We start from the raw sequence: 19,377 nt of genomic DNA, 5'->3' as shown, positions 1-19,377 counted from the left end.
ATCTGATATCACTTCATTTATATTTAGGGTGACGACAGACATTTGAAGGTTAAATGACATCCGGTGCAGCGCTCGTTAATGTTCATTAGTGTTTCTGTGAAACTTAACGTCAGGATGAGTCATGAACACTGAAATAAATGTTTAATACAATAAAAAAAGCAAAATGTACAACTCAAGGCTGGAATATTAATACTGACATTTAGTAAATCATGATGTAAAATGCATTTAAAACATGGACGATGTACATTACTGGAACACTTCAAATACATTTGCCACATTTGATCCCTTCCCCCAAAATGCAAAAGTAACATGCATCACAATTAGCTGAAGCCCAATGAATACTAAAATCTAAGATATATACACACACACACACACACACCAGCATTGTGTCTTTAAAAAACACTCCCTTTCATAGTATTAAGGACTCCACCGATGACATTTTCTCTAATAGTTTTTATAATAAAAGTATAAAAATCGGAGTCTTTAAAAAAGATTCCACAAATAATTCTTCCTGGTCTGAACCTGGTGCCTACATTACCCACAATGCAACTCCACCGCGGTCAGATTCGGCTGTGTTGACTCCAGATTTTCATTAAACTGACACTCGAGTGTAAAATCGGTGGAGTTCCCCTTTAAAAAATATATATTGGTTGATCATAGTTTAAATGAATATTATTCTGAACGCTTCACTCAGAGATGAAGTGCCCGTACCATAAACACTGAAGCAGCAATTTGCACTAATATCATGGCGGATGGAAATATTACATATTTTAAAATCTACTCATGATTTCTCCAGTTACACTGAAAGTTACTCGTAGCACCAGAAATACAAATGTTCGTACCACATGTCCCTGATGCAGATCCACATCCTGCCTCAGGCTACACGAGGAGCTTTTCATTTGAAACACTGAAGGGGTGATTAAAAAACGATGAGGGGGGGATTAAGAATTATAACACCATGTGAAAACAAAGTCATTTCACCAGCAGGTTTCCAACATGTGCAGAAACTGTTTCATAGTGTTGTGATAATCCCCACGGGCTCCTGAACTCACCACAGGTGGACATCCCTTTAACAAAAAGAGGATTTAAATCCGTGTTAAGTTTCTCCCATGGACGTGACAGATCTAAATAAACCTCATTCTCACTATGGCTTAATTAAAAACATTTTTAAAGTGCCGCGTTCTTCTACATTAAAGTTAAAATGAAGGATGTCATAAACGTGCCGGCGGATCATCAGTCTGTGGGACGATCATCAGTCTGTGGGACGATCATCAGTCTGTGGGACGATCCTCCGCGTCAGTCTGCTGCTCACATACAGGTGACTTCAGCTTTGCCCTCTTCCTGCTCAAAGCCGCCCTCCTCCAGGTGGGACAGGGCGCTGGGATACCCCCCTCCGAACACCGGGAAGCCCCCGATGCCTCCGGCCGTCGGAGACAGCTCCTCTGGAGGGACGGGGCTGCTGACCGCTCGACTCACAGAGCGGCTGGACACGTCGCTGTGCGCGCTCAGAGCCTGCAGGAGGCGGAGGGACACAGACACGAGGCGGAGGGGACACAGACACGAGGCGGAGGGACACAGACACGAGGCGGAGGGACACAGACACGAGGCGGAGGGACACAGACACGAGGCGGAGGGACACAGACACGAGTTAGATCCATCGATTGGTTCAAAGGCAGTGAAGTACTCAGATGTGACTGAAATACAAGCAGTGATGCGGTAAGACCCCAGTGTTGCAAGTAAAGGTACTATCTTACCTAAGTTATAGTACAAAAGTATCAGGAACATAACGAATACAAATTCTCTTTATCGAATTAAACAATCCCTTTTTATTTCTGATGTATTCTTAATTGAATTTTAAAACTAAAGTAAAACTAGAAGTGCAGCTTCCACTTTGTCCACCAGGGGGCAGTGCAGCCACGTTCATATCTGTTCCCTGCAGCTCCACGCGGATCTTCTCCTTTGTCCTCCGTGAATAGATGATAATTAATAATTAATTAATTAATTAATAGTTGCCATAGCAGCACAAAAACTAATCTTTGAGTAATAATTAGTGGTAATGTGAATATGAGGAGTAAGAAGGTAGAACACAGAAGGTAATGTTTATTAGAGTAGTATGTTGGTCGACAGCTCATTAACATAAATGTTAACATGCATCAAGATGAGAATTTATTTTAGTATATATTTCTAAATGTTTAAGTTCACTCCCGAGTCTCTCTTTAATAGTGAAGCTGTATAATCTGTCACTACGTTTTGATAACTTCATTGTCGAGTCATAAAATCAATAAATCTGTAAAAGAATAATAAAATAATAAATAGATAAATTAAAAAATGTAATATAAAAGAGAAATATATAAAATATTATAATAAAATATATAAATGTGAAAATATAAAGACAAAAAATAAAGCATTTTCTTTTATTATTCGTTTGTTAATTTATTTCTGTATATATATTTATATCATCTATACATATTTATTCTATAAAATACTACTATTTGTATCCCTTTTGTTTTAGATAGATACTTTATTAATCCCGAGGGAAATTTAGACGGATGTTGTAAAATATTCTAATAATCTGTGCGGCTCTCCTCAGCCCCCACTTCTCTCCTCTCACCTGCCCGGCTGCCTGACCTCTGACCGGCCGCTGGAGGAACACAACCTGCTTGGTGGCCAGATTCCCGTCACTGCACACGCACACACACACACGCACACACACACACACACACACACACACACAGTTATCTTAAAGCAGAGCCGGCTTCATTACAGAGCAGTCTGAGTTAGAGTCACACGTACCTGTCGTGACGGATGATGGGAGTGGGCAGCACACAGGTGAGCAGCCAACCAAACTCAGCCAGCGTGTGAAGCAGAGGCCCGTAGTCCGTCTTCACACTGGAGCCCTGCGTGTAGAACACACACACATGAGAGCCACTCACCTCACAATCCAGGAACCACACGGCCTGATTCTGCACTTTCATTTCACATGAAGTTGCGTGTGTCAGAATGAGGCCATGCACGATCAGTATAACACACACACACACACACACACACACACACCTCGATGACAGTCCACTGCTCTACGACGATGGTGTCGTTGGCAGGCGGAGCGGTGCTTCTCTCTTCATACACGAACAGTCCCTCCAGCGATCTGGGCACGGGCTCGCCTGAAACAAAATGTGCATAAACGTTTATATCGTCACGTTTTATCATCATATACAATAACCCTCATTTATAACGCCGTCACGTGAAAATGAACGACACAGCAAATGTCTTCAGTGCTGAGAGACTGCAGAGGAAACCGTGACGACGTCATCGTGGATAATGACCCAGTTATCAGAAATAGGTTCAACTCTGTGTGGAGTTCTTGTCGCTGCTGTGTGTGAATGTGTGTGTCCATTTATTTCAGGCCTCTGAGTTCCACGGATGATGTCTGCTGCAGAGGAACAGGAAGTGAGGTCACCGAGGTCGGGAAGACGGCTCCAAATATAGAGGCAGCGGGAGAGCGGAGCCCAAACAGGAAGTGACTGAGTGTTTGTGTGAATCACCGTTTTATGAGAAAATATAATAATGGAAGATGTAGAGGAAGAACTTCTCCTCCTTCTCCTCCTTCTCCTCCTTCTCCTCCTCCTCCTCCTCCTCCTCCTCCTCCTCCTCCTCCTCCTCCTCCTCCTCCTCCTCCTCCTCCTCCTTCTTCTTCTTCTTCTTCTTCTTCACTTTTAACTGCACAGACAGATTTAGTGACTTTTGACACTATAGAAATAAGAGCTAATGCATGAAGTGAAGCTGAAAGCTTGACGCTTGATGAATCGATCACAGAAACATCATTAGATGTAAATATTTTGGGGTATTTGGACCTTTGGGTGAACAAAAACAAGACATTTAAAGACACGCGTGGTTCTGTGAAGTCGTGATGTTTCCGCTCCCACATGAAGCCCACCTTTAGGGGTGTCCCAGTAGACGAAGGAGTCCACCAACGACCAGCCTTTGCGGTAATAAGCAGCAGTCAGCTCCAGCCAATCAGCTTCCAGCGAGCTGACCACCTGACCCTTCCTGGACACGCGCATAGAGAGCGCCCCCTGGTGGTACTGACAGGCCAGGGAGTCCAGAGGAGCGCAGCCCGGAGCCCAGGCGTGGAAGAAGACCAGCACCTCAAGTCTGGAGGTGGGTGGGGGGGGGGGGGGGGGGATACATGTTGAGGTTCGTTACTCTTCAAGTTTTTACTACATTAATTTGAAAACATCAGATTTAGATTATTAATACAAATGGTAACTCTCTGAAGCCACAACCGGCTGTGAAAGGCATGTTTTATATAAAAACCAATTGCCAAAATGACAAAAATTAAATATAATAAATTAAACTGTAAAAATAAGTGATTTGAAAGTTTCACGACAAATATATATCATATATATATATATATATATATATATATATATATATATATATATAAATAAATAAATATATATATATATAAATACAATTATATAGAATATAAATAATATATATATAATATATATATACTCTAATAAATAAAACTATCTCCCTCATATATACATCATATATCTCTCATAACCTATCTCTATCGATCTCTATATCTCTCTCTCTCTCCTCTCTCCCACTCACTTCTCTCCTCTCTATATCTCTCTATATCTATCTCTTATCTCTCCTCTCTCTCCTATACCTCCTCTATCTCTCATATCCTCCCGCTATCTCTCTCTCCTCTCTACTCCTAATCTCTCTCTCTCCTCGCCTCTCTCTCTACTCTCTATCTCCTCTACTCTTCATAATTCTCTCTCTCTCTATCTCCTCCTTATCTATCTCTCCCTCTCTCTCTCCCTCCCTCTCTTCTCGATCTCTCTCGTCTCCCTCCCCTCTCTCTCTCTCTCTCTTCTCTCCCTCCCGCTCTCTCTCTCTCTCTCTCGCTCCTCTCTCTCTATCTCTCTCCTCTCTCCCCTTATCCTCTCTCTCCCTCCGTCTCTCTCTCTCTCTCTCTCATCTCTCTCTCCTCTCACCTCCACTCTCTCTCTAGCTCTCTCTCCCTCCCTCCTCTCTCTCACTCCCTCCTCTCTCTCTCCTCACCTCCCTCTTCTCTTCTCCCTCCCTCCTCCCTCCCTCCTATCTATATCCCTCCCTCCTATCCTCTATCTCTTCTATCTCTCTCTCATATAAAAATAATAAAATATATATTAAAAATATATATATATAATATATATATATATATATGTAACGTAATGTTTTCATTTCTTCTTTTTTTGTAAATAATAAAGATTAAACGTTATTTTAAGATTTATAAACCTAACTGTATCTGCACAAATAGATTTTGTATGTTGCAGTGCGTGAGGAGCAAAGACGTGTTCAGCTCTGAGATAAAGAGTGCGCTCACACAGGCAGACTGTAGGTGTTTTCTTCCAGCTCTGCGTCTCCGGGCGGAGTACGAGGGGGGGTGCGCGGAGGGGAGCGACAGCCCCTCTTCGGACTGTGCACCCTGCCGTTAGTGATCCCGCTCACCTGCTGGAGGGACTGAGCCAACGAATCGAACGCCCCCCGGGCACTGCTGTTCACCTGCCGGGCAGACAAACCCAGAGTCAGACACCGTGTCCGATATTATAACGTATTCAAGGGAATGAAGAATAGGTTTAGTATTTTAATAGTATTTTAATAGTATTTTAAGCACCTTCAGGTCCTGACAATGTGAACATATCCTACATTTGATTTATTCTAAGAACTTTACAGCCTTGATGAGGTGAAATGATCCAATATTTAAATTATTTTAGGCCTCAAAAGCTTTATTCTACTTATTTTAAGATTGTTAGAATCCTGAAAAGGTGAAAATATCAATTATTTCACGTCAGTAATGGTTTTAGAGTCATACAAGAGGTGAACGTATTCAATGTTTCACTTATTGTAAACTTCTTAGAGGCTGAAAATGTGAAAGTATCCAGTATTTCACTTATTAGAGGGAGTGTAGAGGTCTGAAGGGATGGAAGTATATAGAATTATTCATTTATTGCTTGAATCAATCATCTGGTGAGCCCTGTTGTGTATCTGGGAGGGGGCAGCTGACCCCCCAGGTGGGAACCACTGAACGAGTGAATCTCACTGACCCTGTCGATGAGCGCTCGGACCGTGTCGCCCGTCAGCGACTCTCCAGGTAACGGCCACTCCTCCACCTTCAACATCGGCACACTGTAACACATGGACGCCATCTGCTTACTGAAACACACACACACACACACACACACACACACACACACACACACACACACACCCAGTGAGACAAGTTCAGCAGTAACAGCGTTTGACGTTAAAGCCGTTCAGGTCCGTGGGGAGTTCCTGGATTAGTGCCCAGCTGGAGGGTTCATAGTTCACTTGTAATTGTCACAGAGCTGCAGACACCAACACATAAATCATTTAGACTCCGCAGGGGGCGGCTCCCACCTACTGTCTGAGCAATTAACACAAAGGGTAAACAACCATTTAGGCAACTGAAGTGAGAACAGTTCGTACACAACATCGTGCATTTTTCAACATGAAAGCATAAAACTCATAAGAGTTTGTTGACGAATCAATTAGTGGACACACACTTACTGACAGATCTGTAAAACTGTTCCTCCACAAGAATCATCACTTTAAATCTTGTGTTTAGAAATGTGCTCATAAATGTCTTGGAAATGACAAATAGACTAAAGAAATCTTAGTCGACAGCCCTAGAAGAAGTACTCTTTATTTAATATTTAAGTAAAATTACAGCTCTGTAAAAACACATACAAGTCTTATACTCAAGATTTCACTTAATAAGTAAAAGAACAGAAAAATGTACATTAAGTAATAAAGTAAAGTACTTGTTGGGTAAAATAGTCCCTTTGAGAGTTATATTATCATATTATTATGATGCTTTCACATATATTATTAATATATATATTATTAATATATATAATAATAAATAATAATAAATATATATATATAATAATAAATATATATTAATATATATATATATATATATATATATATATAAATAAAAGCATCATAATTACAGCAGGTGGAGCACATTTTAACTACTTTATATTCTGCTGAGAGTTACATCTATAGCGCTGCATCACATTTTATGAAAGTGGAATATATAAGTAGCATAACATTTAAATACTCAAGTGCAGTAAAAGTACCTCAGAATTGCACTTAAGTAAAGTATTTTCCGCTACTACTATTAATTCGGCTCTACTGCCATCCTGTGAAATAAAGATCCTCATCATAGTAACGGGGAGATCAGAGATGCTTCCTCCTTGTTGTCGGGTGGATTTATAGCCAATAGAAATCATGGTAGACGTAAGTCAAACCAAAACATAGTCTCCTCCAGGCGCGCCAGTCTGACCTCCTACCAGAGCTCTGCATTAAATATGCAGATGACTTCATCCATCATTCATCCATTTACTAGATGGAGGTGAAGTAGTGGGCACATAGTGGGAGGGGACTCACAATGTGTACAGGAATCTTTATTGACCTCTTAAAAGCATTTGATACGGTCGATCATTACTTAAACTACAGTCTTTGGAGCTATTTCTATCATATAAGGAGAAGTTAAGCCCACTTACCATCATACATGGGGTGCCACAGGGGTCTATTCTTGGGCCATTACAATTCACATTATTCATAAATAACATTATTCTTCTTGATCAGTACTTCAATGTCCATTTTTATGCAGATAATACAGTATTATATGTCACTGGCTCCACTCTAACACATGCTCATATAGCCAATATTTCATGTATTCACAGCCCTAAAGAGTTTAAAGTATCCGACATTTCATTTAAAGAATTTTGGAGGCTTAAAGAAGTGAAAGTGTCTAATATTTCAATTATTTTAGGGATTTTTATACATCTGAACGGTGAAAATATCCAATATTTCACTTATTTAAGGATTGTGGAGTCCTACAAAAGTGAAAGTATTCAGTATTTTATAAGCATCTTACAGTCCTTAAATGATGAATGTATCCAGTATTTCTTGTCTTGTCCTTCGTGCCACCACAACTCAAGCTCATCTTCACTTTTAGAAGGCTGGAAAATGTGAACATTTCCAATATTTAAGTTTTTTTAAGGTTTTTTGTCAATCAGTGTCTAATCAGTACTTCAATGTCCATTTCTATGCAGATGATACAATTGTATATGTACCAGGCTGCAACCTAACCCTGACTGTGTGTGTGTGTGTGTGTGTGTGTGTGTGTGTGTGTGTGTGTGTGTGTGTGTGTGTGTGTGTGTGTGTGTGTGTGTGTGTGTACTTTCAAATGATGAAAAGAAGAAAACACTTCAAAGTAAGGGTCATTTCAAAAAGGGGCAAGTAAAATGTTCCCTTTAGGTTTAAGGTTTAACAGAGGGTTAGGACTTGTGTACCTGGGTCTGGGACGGGCCATGATGGCGCGGTACAGCAGGCTGAAGGGGAGTGAGCGGGTTCGGCCCACAGACAGGATGATGGGGTGCAAGGCGGTCAGGACGTAGCCTTGCGTGTAGTAGGGCTGCAGGGCCTGGGGCAACTCGGAAAGTGAAGCCACATACTGCACCGTTGGACGGCTTCCTGCATGGACGGAGAAATAATCGGTAGGAAAACAAGTCTGTAAAGCGTTCTAGCTGGTTTCTAAAGGTTAATGCCACATGCATTTCAGGCCCCCCCCCCCCCCCGAATGTGGAACCTCAAGATGCTCTTATGTTCGTCCTCCAAACACCACAATTGTACAAAACAAGCATTTTCTGATGAGTTTGTGACTTACAGGGTGATTTAAGATATCATCTCTTTGAGAAAAAGGCCAAACATTCACTGCTTCCAGCTTTTCTTTGTAATACATGATCACAAACTGAATGTCTGAGTTCTGGATTATACAAAACAATACATTTGAAGACAGAAACTTGGATTCTGGGAACTTTTAAAACTTAGTTACAGTCACGGCCTGTGAACTGGTGTCAATGAAAAGCTTTATAATGTGATCGACTGACATAAGAAATGAACTTAATGTTGTGGCTCCACTACACAAAAACATGTTTGTCCGTGTTCTCATGCATAGAAACTATTTTTGGAATCCTGCAAAACAAAATGTTTTTGTCAGTTTAGAGTTTCAGAATTGGGCTTACTCCTTCAGCTTAGTTAAAGTACGGTGACGTGACGGTAAATGTTCGGTCCTGTCCTGAACCTCCCCATCCTAGGCATGAAGTCTAATGTTATTTTATACTATTTTAATTCTGCTATTGTTATAATGGTACTTCAGACTCATTTACATCAACATGTGATTATTGTTCTGTAAATGATCTTATTCTCATCTTCTACTAATTGTTATGTTTTTGCTGTGAAGCACTTTGGGCTGCAATTCTTGTATGAAAGGTGCTATACAAATAAAGTTATTATTATTATTATTATTATTATTATTATAATAATTATCATCCTCCATCTCAACAGCCCCAAAACACAAACGTAACACAACAGAAAATCTTCACATTTAAGAAGCTGGAAACAGCAAATATTTGGCATTTTTGCTTGTAAATCTTAAAGATTGACAAATAAATTCTCACTTGTTGGGAAAACAATACAACACAAGACCGGAGTTTTTCCAGAGCGGAGAAAGCTCAGTTACCAGCCGTGGAAAATGCAATGCAATGGTGAGGAAAAGATTTATCTGTCCGCCATCCAAAACCATGCACGCTGCCAGGGAAAGTTTTCTTTTCCTTCCTGTATAATGACTTAAACATCACTTTTCCACAGATGCAGCTGACACACACACACACACACACACACACACACACACACACACACACACACACACACACACACACACACACACACACACGAATACAGATGTTGAAGATGGAGCGCATCTCTTATTTTAATATCAGTTCTCTACTGTATTTTAGTCCAGCATCAAAGAAGATGCTATTTATAGTAAGTTATAGTCACATATGGAACCATTCATTAAACCCACACACACACTTCCACATATACAGTGAACACAAATCCTCCGGTGTCTGAAAACGACACCAACTCCTTTACATCGAGCCTCCTGCAACATTATGAAGATGTTGTGGATCTGGAAACTAAAACGAGCCGGCTGCCGCTCGGTCTGAGAGTTTTAATGTCCCGCGTCCAGCTGTGTCTGACGGCTTCAAAGACATAAAAACAACAAGCAGCAACCCGGGCATGTTGAGGGAAACACCACATCACCACGCGCTTACGTAAAGGTTATTTTTATATATATATATATATATATATATATATATATATATATATATATATATATATATATAAAATAAATAAATATATATAAAAATAATATATATATATATATATATATATATATATATATATATATATATATATATATAAAAATATAAAAAGCACACTCACACAAACTCTATACATATTATTAGAGCTGCTCCTCCAGCTGTGATGTCTGAAGTGGTACACTGCTTTAATGACACACACACACACACACACACACACACACACACACACACTGTATTTAGTATCTATTTACTACATCTTCACCCGACGGAGATCCGACTTGACACGTTTTCTTTTTTAATGCATTTATGACTCTAAATGTGCACAAGTCATCCTTCTACAGTCCTGTACTCTCACTGTGTGTGTTCTGTATATAGATGCATGTTGTGAATACTTTAAACAACTTTAGAGGACTGAGCAGGAGCTCCCGACGCATTTTCAAAAGGTTTGTCATCTAGTTTAGTCATCTCTCATTTCTGTTCACTTGTTTTCCATTGCTTCACCGTGTTGTCAGGAGATGTTTCTGTGTTGCTGGTCGAGTCTTGTGTTGTTTTTCTTGAACCCTTTGGCTGGAAGTCCCTGTGACCATCACCATACTTCCTGTGTCCACAAAGAGTGGCTGTTCACAGAGGGGCTTGGCTCGGTGCCCCCATGAAAACACACTCACGCACACAAAGTCCATTTAACGCATTTGGAGTGAGTGTGTGTGTGTGTGTGTGTGCGCGAGAGAGGAAGCATTCCTCACTACAACCCCCCACATTCTCACGAACAAACACCCCAGAGGGGAGACCCGTCCACAGCTGAGATCACTGCAGCCTCTCAATGGTTTGTCTGGCTGGTTCCATTATGAGACTAAAGACCACCACAACCTCAATGAAACCACTAAAGCGGGGGGGGCCGGGCAAACACAGCTACAGTTCACTGGCATTCCTGTGGGTTTAAAGCCCACTCCGAACACTTGGATTTATATTTAACACGGGCATGTACATGTTGCAGCGCCAGAGACGACTTTCTGTAGCTTGAGAGGAAGAAGTCAACGTCTGCAGGGTCACGCTGACAACACAGCTGACCACGCTGAGATAACGGCACCCGGGAGGACCATGATGTCATGCACACACACCTCCAACCAAAGCTTTTGTTGCAGCCTTTTTGCTCATCTCCTCTCCTGCTTTCAGTCCTGTCCTCACCCCCCCCCCCCCATCCTGCTGCCATTCGCCCCGTCAAGCCGCACACTGAGGCCTCTGTTCAGCGCTGTGTGTGAGAAAAAATGAGGAGAAGGGGAGGAAGAAGGGTAGACTAGCAAAGAGGGTAAAAAAAAGAAAAGGAGGGGGGAGGAAGAAGCAGGGGTGGGAGCTGGAAAGAGGCAGTGAGGGGGGGGTTTAGGGGCTGAAGAGGAGTTGTGCAATAAGAGGGCACAGAGAGGGGTGAGAGCTGAGAGAATGGGAGGCGAAGGAGGGAGGAAGGAGCCAAACAGCGATTACAAGATGGATTTTATGAGCCAGTGAGTGAATGTGAGAGAAGGTGTGAAAAGGAGAAAGCTGCCTGGCAACAAGGAGTCGAGAAAACAAGAGTAACACTAGAAGAACGAGCAGCTCAGTGAAGGCTCACAGTGACAGGTACAACGCCACATTCACTGCACATCGTTACAGTAGGAAACTCCAGTCACGTCAGCCTCCCAGGCTGAGATGTTGGGAATGTCTGACTCCCAGAATGGCAGCACAGCCTCCATCACTGGCAGTTATGTCTCAATAAAATCAATTCAGCTCATTTAAAAGAAGATATAAACTGTTCCTTTGCATCTTCTTGCTCCAAATCCATCCAAACATGTACAAAAACAATGTATCCCTCTCAATTATCACTAGACGCGTGTATCTGCAGGTACCCTCTAGCCCCCTGTTGGATTTCCTTATTTTGCTGCGTTCGAGACCTTTTTTTGGGCGTCAACCTCTATAGAAATGTGGTGACAGTGTTCCAGATAGTAAGCACGCATTCAAGAGGAACGCAAATACAGCGAAGGCGTAAAGGACGAAGGTCGTTCCAAAACGAGAGTGAATCTGAGGTTGGTTTTCACCCGCCGGCGAGCACCGTGACCCCCTCACTGAGCAGACTTTAAATGTTGTGTTTACAAACGGCGAATAACAAATCCTTCTCAATCGTCCTTTAAGTAATGGGACCACGAGGAACTTGTTGTTGTACATCCAGCAGTTCTAGAGCAACATTATATTCATGTGTGTCTTTTAGCTGTTTTGGTCTCCACCTCCTGAGGAAAGCTTCTCTTCAGCTGCTGAATGCTGCACAGTGTCCACCAGCTAGTCTCTAGATGTTTCGTCTGCTGCTTGCTGCTGAGCAGGTTGTGTACAAATGACACCACGAGAGCGGTGAGAGCGAACCAGAACAGTAAAGCTGTGGGCCGGACAGCTAAACAACGAGTTGAAACTCAAAAGCGACCAACGAGTGATGACTAGAGAAGACGTTTAACATCTCAGCTCAACATTAGCCACATTCTGCTAACCAAAACTCCTCTACAGACTGGAATATAATCCATTATTGAGTGAGAGTTGCCAGGTTTGTATTGCCTATGCACTGCCCTTCAAATCTCCTCTAAATGTAATAATGAAAGTACTTTAATCTGAAATAATCCCCATGTGCTATTGGATTCCCAGATTAGACAGAGATTACAGAAAATTGCACTCATCCCTGGAAATAACGAGGAGCCCTGTGAGGCAGAGATACCCTCTTACAACCAGGACAGGGAATCGATGCTTAGGTAGGTCAGAACACATCTCCGCAGATCAGCTGCCGTCTCTACATGGATTGGAAGGAGGTTGCGATTCCTCCCACATTTTCTTCAACCGCGTTCGCCTCAATTCAACCAGCGATTAATACACGTCACTTCAGGTTAAGCCGTCTCTCCACCCTTTGTATCATTTGTTCATCTAGTCCTGAAACTGTCGCTGTGCATCCTTCAAGTCTCTGCAGTACACGATGGAAGGCCAGAGCTGTTAGTCTGTAGGGACCTCCTCTGTCCTCAGGCTTCAGGGTTCATGCAGGAAGTCATTCATAGAGGAAATGTTGCGTTTCTTCTCTGGACTCTGTTCTCTGGACTCTGTTCTCTGGACTCTGTTCTCTGGACTCTGTTCTCTGGACTCTGTTCTCCGGACTCTGTTCTCCGGACTCTGTTCTCCGGACTCTGTTCTCCGGACTCTGTTCTCCGGACTCTGTTCTCCGGACTCTGTTCTCCGGACTCTGTTCTCCGGACTCTGTTCTCCAGCTTCAGGGTTCATGCAGGAAGTCATTCATAGCAAGAGGAAATGTTGCAGAATATCAGGTTGTTTTCATAACAAGACTACAGTCATGCTAGCGGCTCTGTAAGGCCGTAGTTACGCCCAGTGGCTAACGTTAGCATGCTAACCATGTTCACCTTCCTACTTTACTGTGTTAATAACTTGTGCTAATTATCTCTAAACACAAAATAAAGCTGAGGCTTCAGGACCGCAATGGGAATAAGTCATGTGACTTGTGCGACATCCTGATGAATTTTAGTACTAATAATGAAAATAATAATAATAATACTTGTATAGCGCTTTTCTAATAACTCAAAGACGCTTGAATACTGTGTATGTATTTACTATATATTTCATTAATCAAGTAACATCAATCAATGGGAACATCAGTAGTTTTGCAGTTTGGTTACAAATGGCGCTAGATGAAAAGTTAAAAGTTTACCAAAGTTATAATTCATACTGATCTGAGATCATTAATATCTTATAAACAAATATACAAAAAAAAGCAAATATAAAACATGCAAAAACATATAAACTTATATATAAATATACAAACAACAAATATATATAAACAACATTTGTTGCTAGATTTTAGCTGCGGCACTATTTTACATTCTAATTAAAATATTCATCCTCTCAGTTCTTAAGATCTTTCAGGTGGGATAAAAACACGAGTAGTTTGGATCTGAAGACCAAAACAAACACACAAAAAGACGCATTTTCAAATGTTGCTGGATTCGTATTCGTATCATTCTTCAAGTCAGCGAACACAGAAGCTGTTTACCGTCCTGAGCTCTTAAAGTAAGGAACACAATGAGCCGTTTGCAGTGAAAAGATCAATACCTATATAAAGAGTCCACATCAGTAATGAGCTCAGTGAAGTATTAGCCAGGAGGGACTTTGATGTGCTGCTTCTGGCTGCAGGCCTCCACATCCAGCAGTCTCAACCAGGCCAAGCTCACTGAGGTGTGTGTGTGTGTGTGTGTGTGTGTGTGTGTGTGTGCCCCAGAAACACTTCATCGTTTGAAGGAGAAGCCATGCCAGAGGAGTGGTGTGAGGATCCTGGTTACTATGAACTGCAGTGTTCAGGGTCTTTGCAGAGTTCTGCACACTTTCTGGTGAAAGACGTGTTTCAGGTGCTGGAACACGTCTCAACAAATATCATCAGATAAAAGCAGCTCAACAGGATCCGAAGAAGATATGCAGACGTCTCCAAACTGTGAGGCAGCTGTTGTCCAGGTGCTCGTCAGGAATGTACCGACAGATGTGTCACTTTACAAAACACAGCAGACGACTTCCCACCTCCGTCCACAAACTCAATCAGCCCATTAGAGCTGGACAGACACCAAGCAAATGTCTTCGCCTTGTACGTCGTTTCATTTCTGTGTCTTGTTTTGTCCAAAGATAATAAAGTTAATTCAAACCACAGGGCTGCGTCCTCGATGTCGATTACAAAAGAGAAATCATTTGTGCAAAAACAGAAACAAAGAAGCAGAATGTGCAGGAGTGTGAAGACGCAGACAGTGAGTCTCTTCTGCAGCCAAGTTCAGATTTATAATCAGACACAACATGTTTGAAATCCGACCGTAGAACTTCTCCAACTGCCAGAGAACCAGCGATCCAAACGTCCAGAAGATCACTGATCAGGCGCCATGCGGCCAATTCAGGGTTAAAATCAGTGTCCACACGCCAACATGGAGCTTCAAGACGAGAGATTAATCGTTCGGTCAGTTTAAGTGTCTTGTTTTGTCTCTTTAATATGATATGAAACAGAGAAACAGGAAGTTTCCATATTTGAGATGCTGAAAAATCTTTCTAACATCTTTGCATGAAAATGACTCAAACAATTAATAGTGTTGATAGTGAGTTCCATTAGTCGACTAATCAGTGCAGCTCGAATCAAGACATTAGATTAGTCCAGTCCCGCGTGGACATCTTTACCACATACCAAATCCTGTATTGCATAGTTCTTTGTGTTGATTAAACATTTCCAGGAACCTTCAGTCACTGGGTGTTTTAATGTTTAACCTGACTCGGCTGCTTCTGCGAGGTGAGAAGAACACCTTGAGTTAATTTGGGAGCAGATCACACATCCTCTGCATCACGGAGGGACGTGAACCTGCAGAGTCGCGTGTTCAGTGACAATCTGCAGGAGAACTCACACTTACTGGAACATTTGGGCTTTTTGTGAGTCCAGTTTTCATTTGGCACAAAGGAAACTCATCACCAGACTGCACTACTACAGATTGGCATCACTCCGGTTTGTCTTTAGCTGCGCCAATTATGGAGCCTTCACACTTTGAGAGAGATGTAGACTCACACATCTCAACTCAGGGAATATCAAACAAAACCAGGAAGACAGCCTGAACATGAAACATGCCATTTGTATTATTTACTTGGTAAAAATGCATCTAATGTGTCGGATTCATCTTTTTTTTGAGCTGTTTTTGAGAATATATTAGGCTTCAAAGACTTGAGCCACGTGTGCAGGGATCATGCAAGTGACCACATTTAGGCGGGTTTGATCATTTACAGTTGAAAAAGTCTTACATTTGAAGAGCACAAGAGGAACACACAGTCGATCTCTCAAACTCAAGACAAGCTTTTCAAGTTTACATCCCGGAAATGTCTTTAAAACGTCTGTTTACAAAAGAGAGATGTATTCTAATTACTGTTTGTTTAAGGTGGATCAAGACACAATATATGACTCACACACACACGCTGTCTGAAGTACTGTATTTATAAGTCTGTCTGAGCAGAACCCATGACTCCCTGCAGATGACAGGCACGAAGAATCAAAGTGCTCCCGGGAAAAATCCCAAAACACCCACATGCAGCGTTCGCACATCAAAAATCAAAACGATCGTGATTAGATCGGGCGCCTATAGATCCTATAATTAATATTATTAGAGTCTTTTAATATTATTAGAGTCTTTTAATATTATTAGATTCTGATCTGATGCTCATATTTATCTAAATGTTGAGTAATTATGTATGATTCTGTCCATCACAGGTAGCCCCGCCCTAAAGCAGACGCTGCTTTTTTCCGTCTAAATGTTTCCATAAGTTACTAAACGAGCATCATGTGTTGAAGAGGACTTGCTGAGGATTGAGACATAAACTCATCAGGAAAATGTTATTGAGGTAATAAATCAAGAAGTTGGATCATTTTCTCGTAGACTTCTATACAATCTGACTTCTTACTGCAACCAGTGGAGTCGCCCCCTGCTGGTTATTAGAGAGAATGCAGGTGTAAGGCTCTTCTGCATGGACTTCTCACTTCCAGAGGTCGTCGGTTTGTACAAAACTTTAGTCTTCTGACACTAAATTAAACATTGTTGGGTTGGGACTGTTGGTGTGACGAAAACAAGACATTTGAAGAGATGTGACGGCCATTTCTTCACTACTTTCTGCCTCTTTATAGGCGAAGGTTTGTTAGCCAACAATGAAAATCCTCGTTAGTTTGTGTCCACATGATTGGATCTCATGCAGACAGAACTGGATCCATGCCGAGTGTTGGACAACCCTGAAGTCATCACTTCCCTGACCTTCCTGATTTGGAAAGCAGCACTTTCCTCCCCGATTCATTACGGTGCTGGCCTGCTGTTTACATGCTCGGCCCCCATTCAGAACTTAATCACCATTTCCTTCCAAATAGGTCACAGTCACAACGGCCCGTCTGAGGACCAGATGACGGGATTATCCCCGGGGAAAAAAAGGCAACCTCTCGGCCATCTGAGATTATCACACATGTTCAAATTAGATTTCATATCACAGCAGGTGGATATCTCTCTGCTTCATGCCTACCACATGGTACAGGGTGTGTGTGTGTGTGTGTGTGTGTGTGTGTGTGTGGATTTGTGCCAAGGGAAGAAGGCAGGAAAAAAAACAACCTTGTGTGACCTATTTCTAGATACGCTGAACGAACCGCCCTGTTGCTAGGAGAAGTCCACAGTTAGCCTCGATGCTGTAATGTTACACACGTGAACCTTGAAATGGCTTTAAAATTAAATATATTGAAATTTAAAAACACATTAACGGGATAACACAGCCCCCGTGTGATACTATGTTCTAATAAAACTAGCGTCAACAGGGGGTCTGCTGTTAAAGAGCACTTTAAAGGCCAAATAAACAAAGAGGGAGGGTTTAGTCAAAAGAAGGCGGCTTTATGAACACGGTTAATGCTAAATATCATTATATTTATTAAGAGGGGCCAACGGCAAGGCTGGCAACTAATGATTATTTTCATTATCCGTTACACTGCTGATTATTTAGCTGATAAACTAAATGATTGTTCTGTGAAATGTCATCACAATGTCCAAAGGTCCGAAGGTGACGCCTTACAAAGATGTTGAACTCACAATGATATCAAATAAAAAGGAGAGTCAAACCTTCACAGCGGAGAAGATGGAAATCTTCTGGCTTTTATATTTAAATAATGAAACATAATTCATCGATGGTTCCCTCGACATATCGAATAATAAACTAATCGTTTACGGTCACTTTAAAACATCTTCAAACTAAATATCAAAAATATATTAAATGTAAAAAAGTCTGGAACAAGAACATATTTATTATTTGTTTATTTAAAAAAAAGACAGAAATGAATGAAAGAGTTTTCAAAAAGAGTTGCTTAGTAACTTTCTGTTGATCGATTAATCAACTAATCATTTCAGCTCCACCCGAATTAAGGATTTAAGCGATTATTCCGATTAATCGGTTATTTCTGATCGTTTCAACACTTTGTTTCGCACCTTGCCTCCAGGTTTTGGAGTTTAATCTGTATAAATAGACACAATGTCACAACGTGGTGCTATAATGAAAGATCTCACCTTCCAGGCTGAAGTCCAGCAGCACATACTCGTACACCGTCTCTGCTTTGGTCTCCACTTGTGGTCTCTTCAGGGTGGAGTAGATCTTCCCGGGGCTGCTGTCCTCCGGGTCTTCCAGTTTCCGCAAGCCGCAGCCCATGGCCTCCGAGGCGGGGATGCAGCCGCTCGCTGAGCGCGGTAGGAGCACCGGAGGAAGCCGGACAGACAGATGTATCTTGAGGCTTCAACTTTACCGGGACCGCTCCATCACCTCCCCCGTGCTCCCCGGTAATCCCTCCTCGTGCTCACAGGTAACAGGAAACACAGGAGCACAGGAGTTCAAAGTGTTTTCATGAAGCGGGGGTTTGTGCACAAAGTGTCCCGCTGATGTGGACGCAGGTCTGAAGCGTGGAGAGGAGGAGCCGCTCTCTCTCTCTGGAGCAAAAAAGTTTCCTCCACAATCAAGCCGGCAAGGATCGAACCACTTCCGGTCTACATTTCAAAATAAGATACCGGAAGTACTTTCAGATCAATACTTCCTCTGACAGTTCTGCACGTTTCTGCACAATACTACTCTTTAAAACTCATTTAATTCATATATACTGTAGATATTTGTCAATTATTGTATTTTTGCATATTTATGTTACTTGTACACCATTTCTTTTAAAATATACATTTTATAACAGTTTTTGATATTTGTTAAATGTTATAATATTTCTTCAATATTTGCTCTTACTTTTCCATTTATATTTCCATTACTGTGTTTAAATATGCAGAAATTTAATTCCTTAAATTCCTACCAATTCTGATTCTGTAAAAATAAGTAACAGTCCTGCATTGAAAATGTTATTTAAGTTAAAGTATGTAGATGTAATTAGTTTAGTTTTAAAGGACGAGTTGCAGCACACCTCATATGAACAGGTAGTTCCAGTGGAGCATTAAAGCTAGATGGAGATCGACGGAATACAAACCTTTACTTCAGTAAAGTTTTGCATGCAGGACTTTTACTTGTACTTGGAGTATTTTCACAG

The 19,377-nt window shown here is 41.5% G+C and overlaps 1 protein-coding gene across 1 annotated transcript; it reads right to left on the bottom strand.

Moving 5' to 3' along the window:
* Positions 1-124: 124 nt before the first annotated feature.
* rftn2 (raftlin family member 2) lies at positions 125-18,807 on the bottom strand. Its single transcript, XM_029458425.1, has 9 exons — positions 18,368-18,807; positions 8,379-8,559; positions 6,099-6,207; positions 5,378-5,556; positions 3,935-4,152; positions 3,055-3,161; positions 2,794-2,897; positions 2,592-2,681; positions 125-1,504 (listed from the first exon to the last, which is right to left on the bottom strand). Exons 1-9 carry the CDS (start codon positions 18,504-18,506, stop codon positions 1,309-1,311), a joined length of 1,323 nt encoding a protein of 440 aa, XP_029314285.1. The 5' UTR covers positions 18,507-18,807; the 3' UTR covers positions 125-1,308.
* Between the last annotated feature and the right edge of the window lie 570 nt (positions 18,808-19,377).

This window comes from Cottoperca gobio, chromosome 21, assembly GCF_900634415.1.
Source record: "Cottoperca gobio chromosome 21, fCotGob3.1, whole genome shotgun sequence".
Taxonomy (NCBI): Eukaryota; Metazoa; Chordata; class Actinopteri; order Perciformes; family Bovichtidae; genus Cottoperca; species Cottoperca gobio.
Note: the sequence above shows the minus strand (reverse complement) of the source record. Positions and strands in the feature narration are given on the sequence as shown.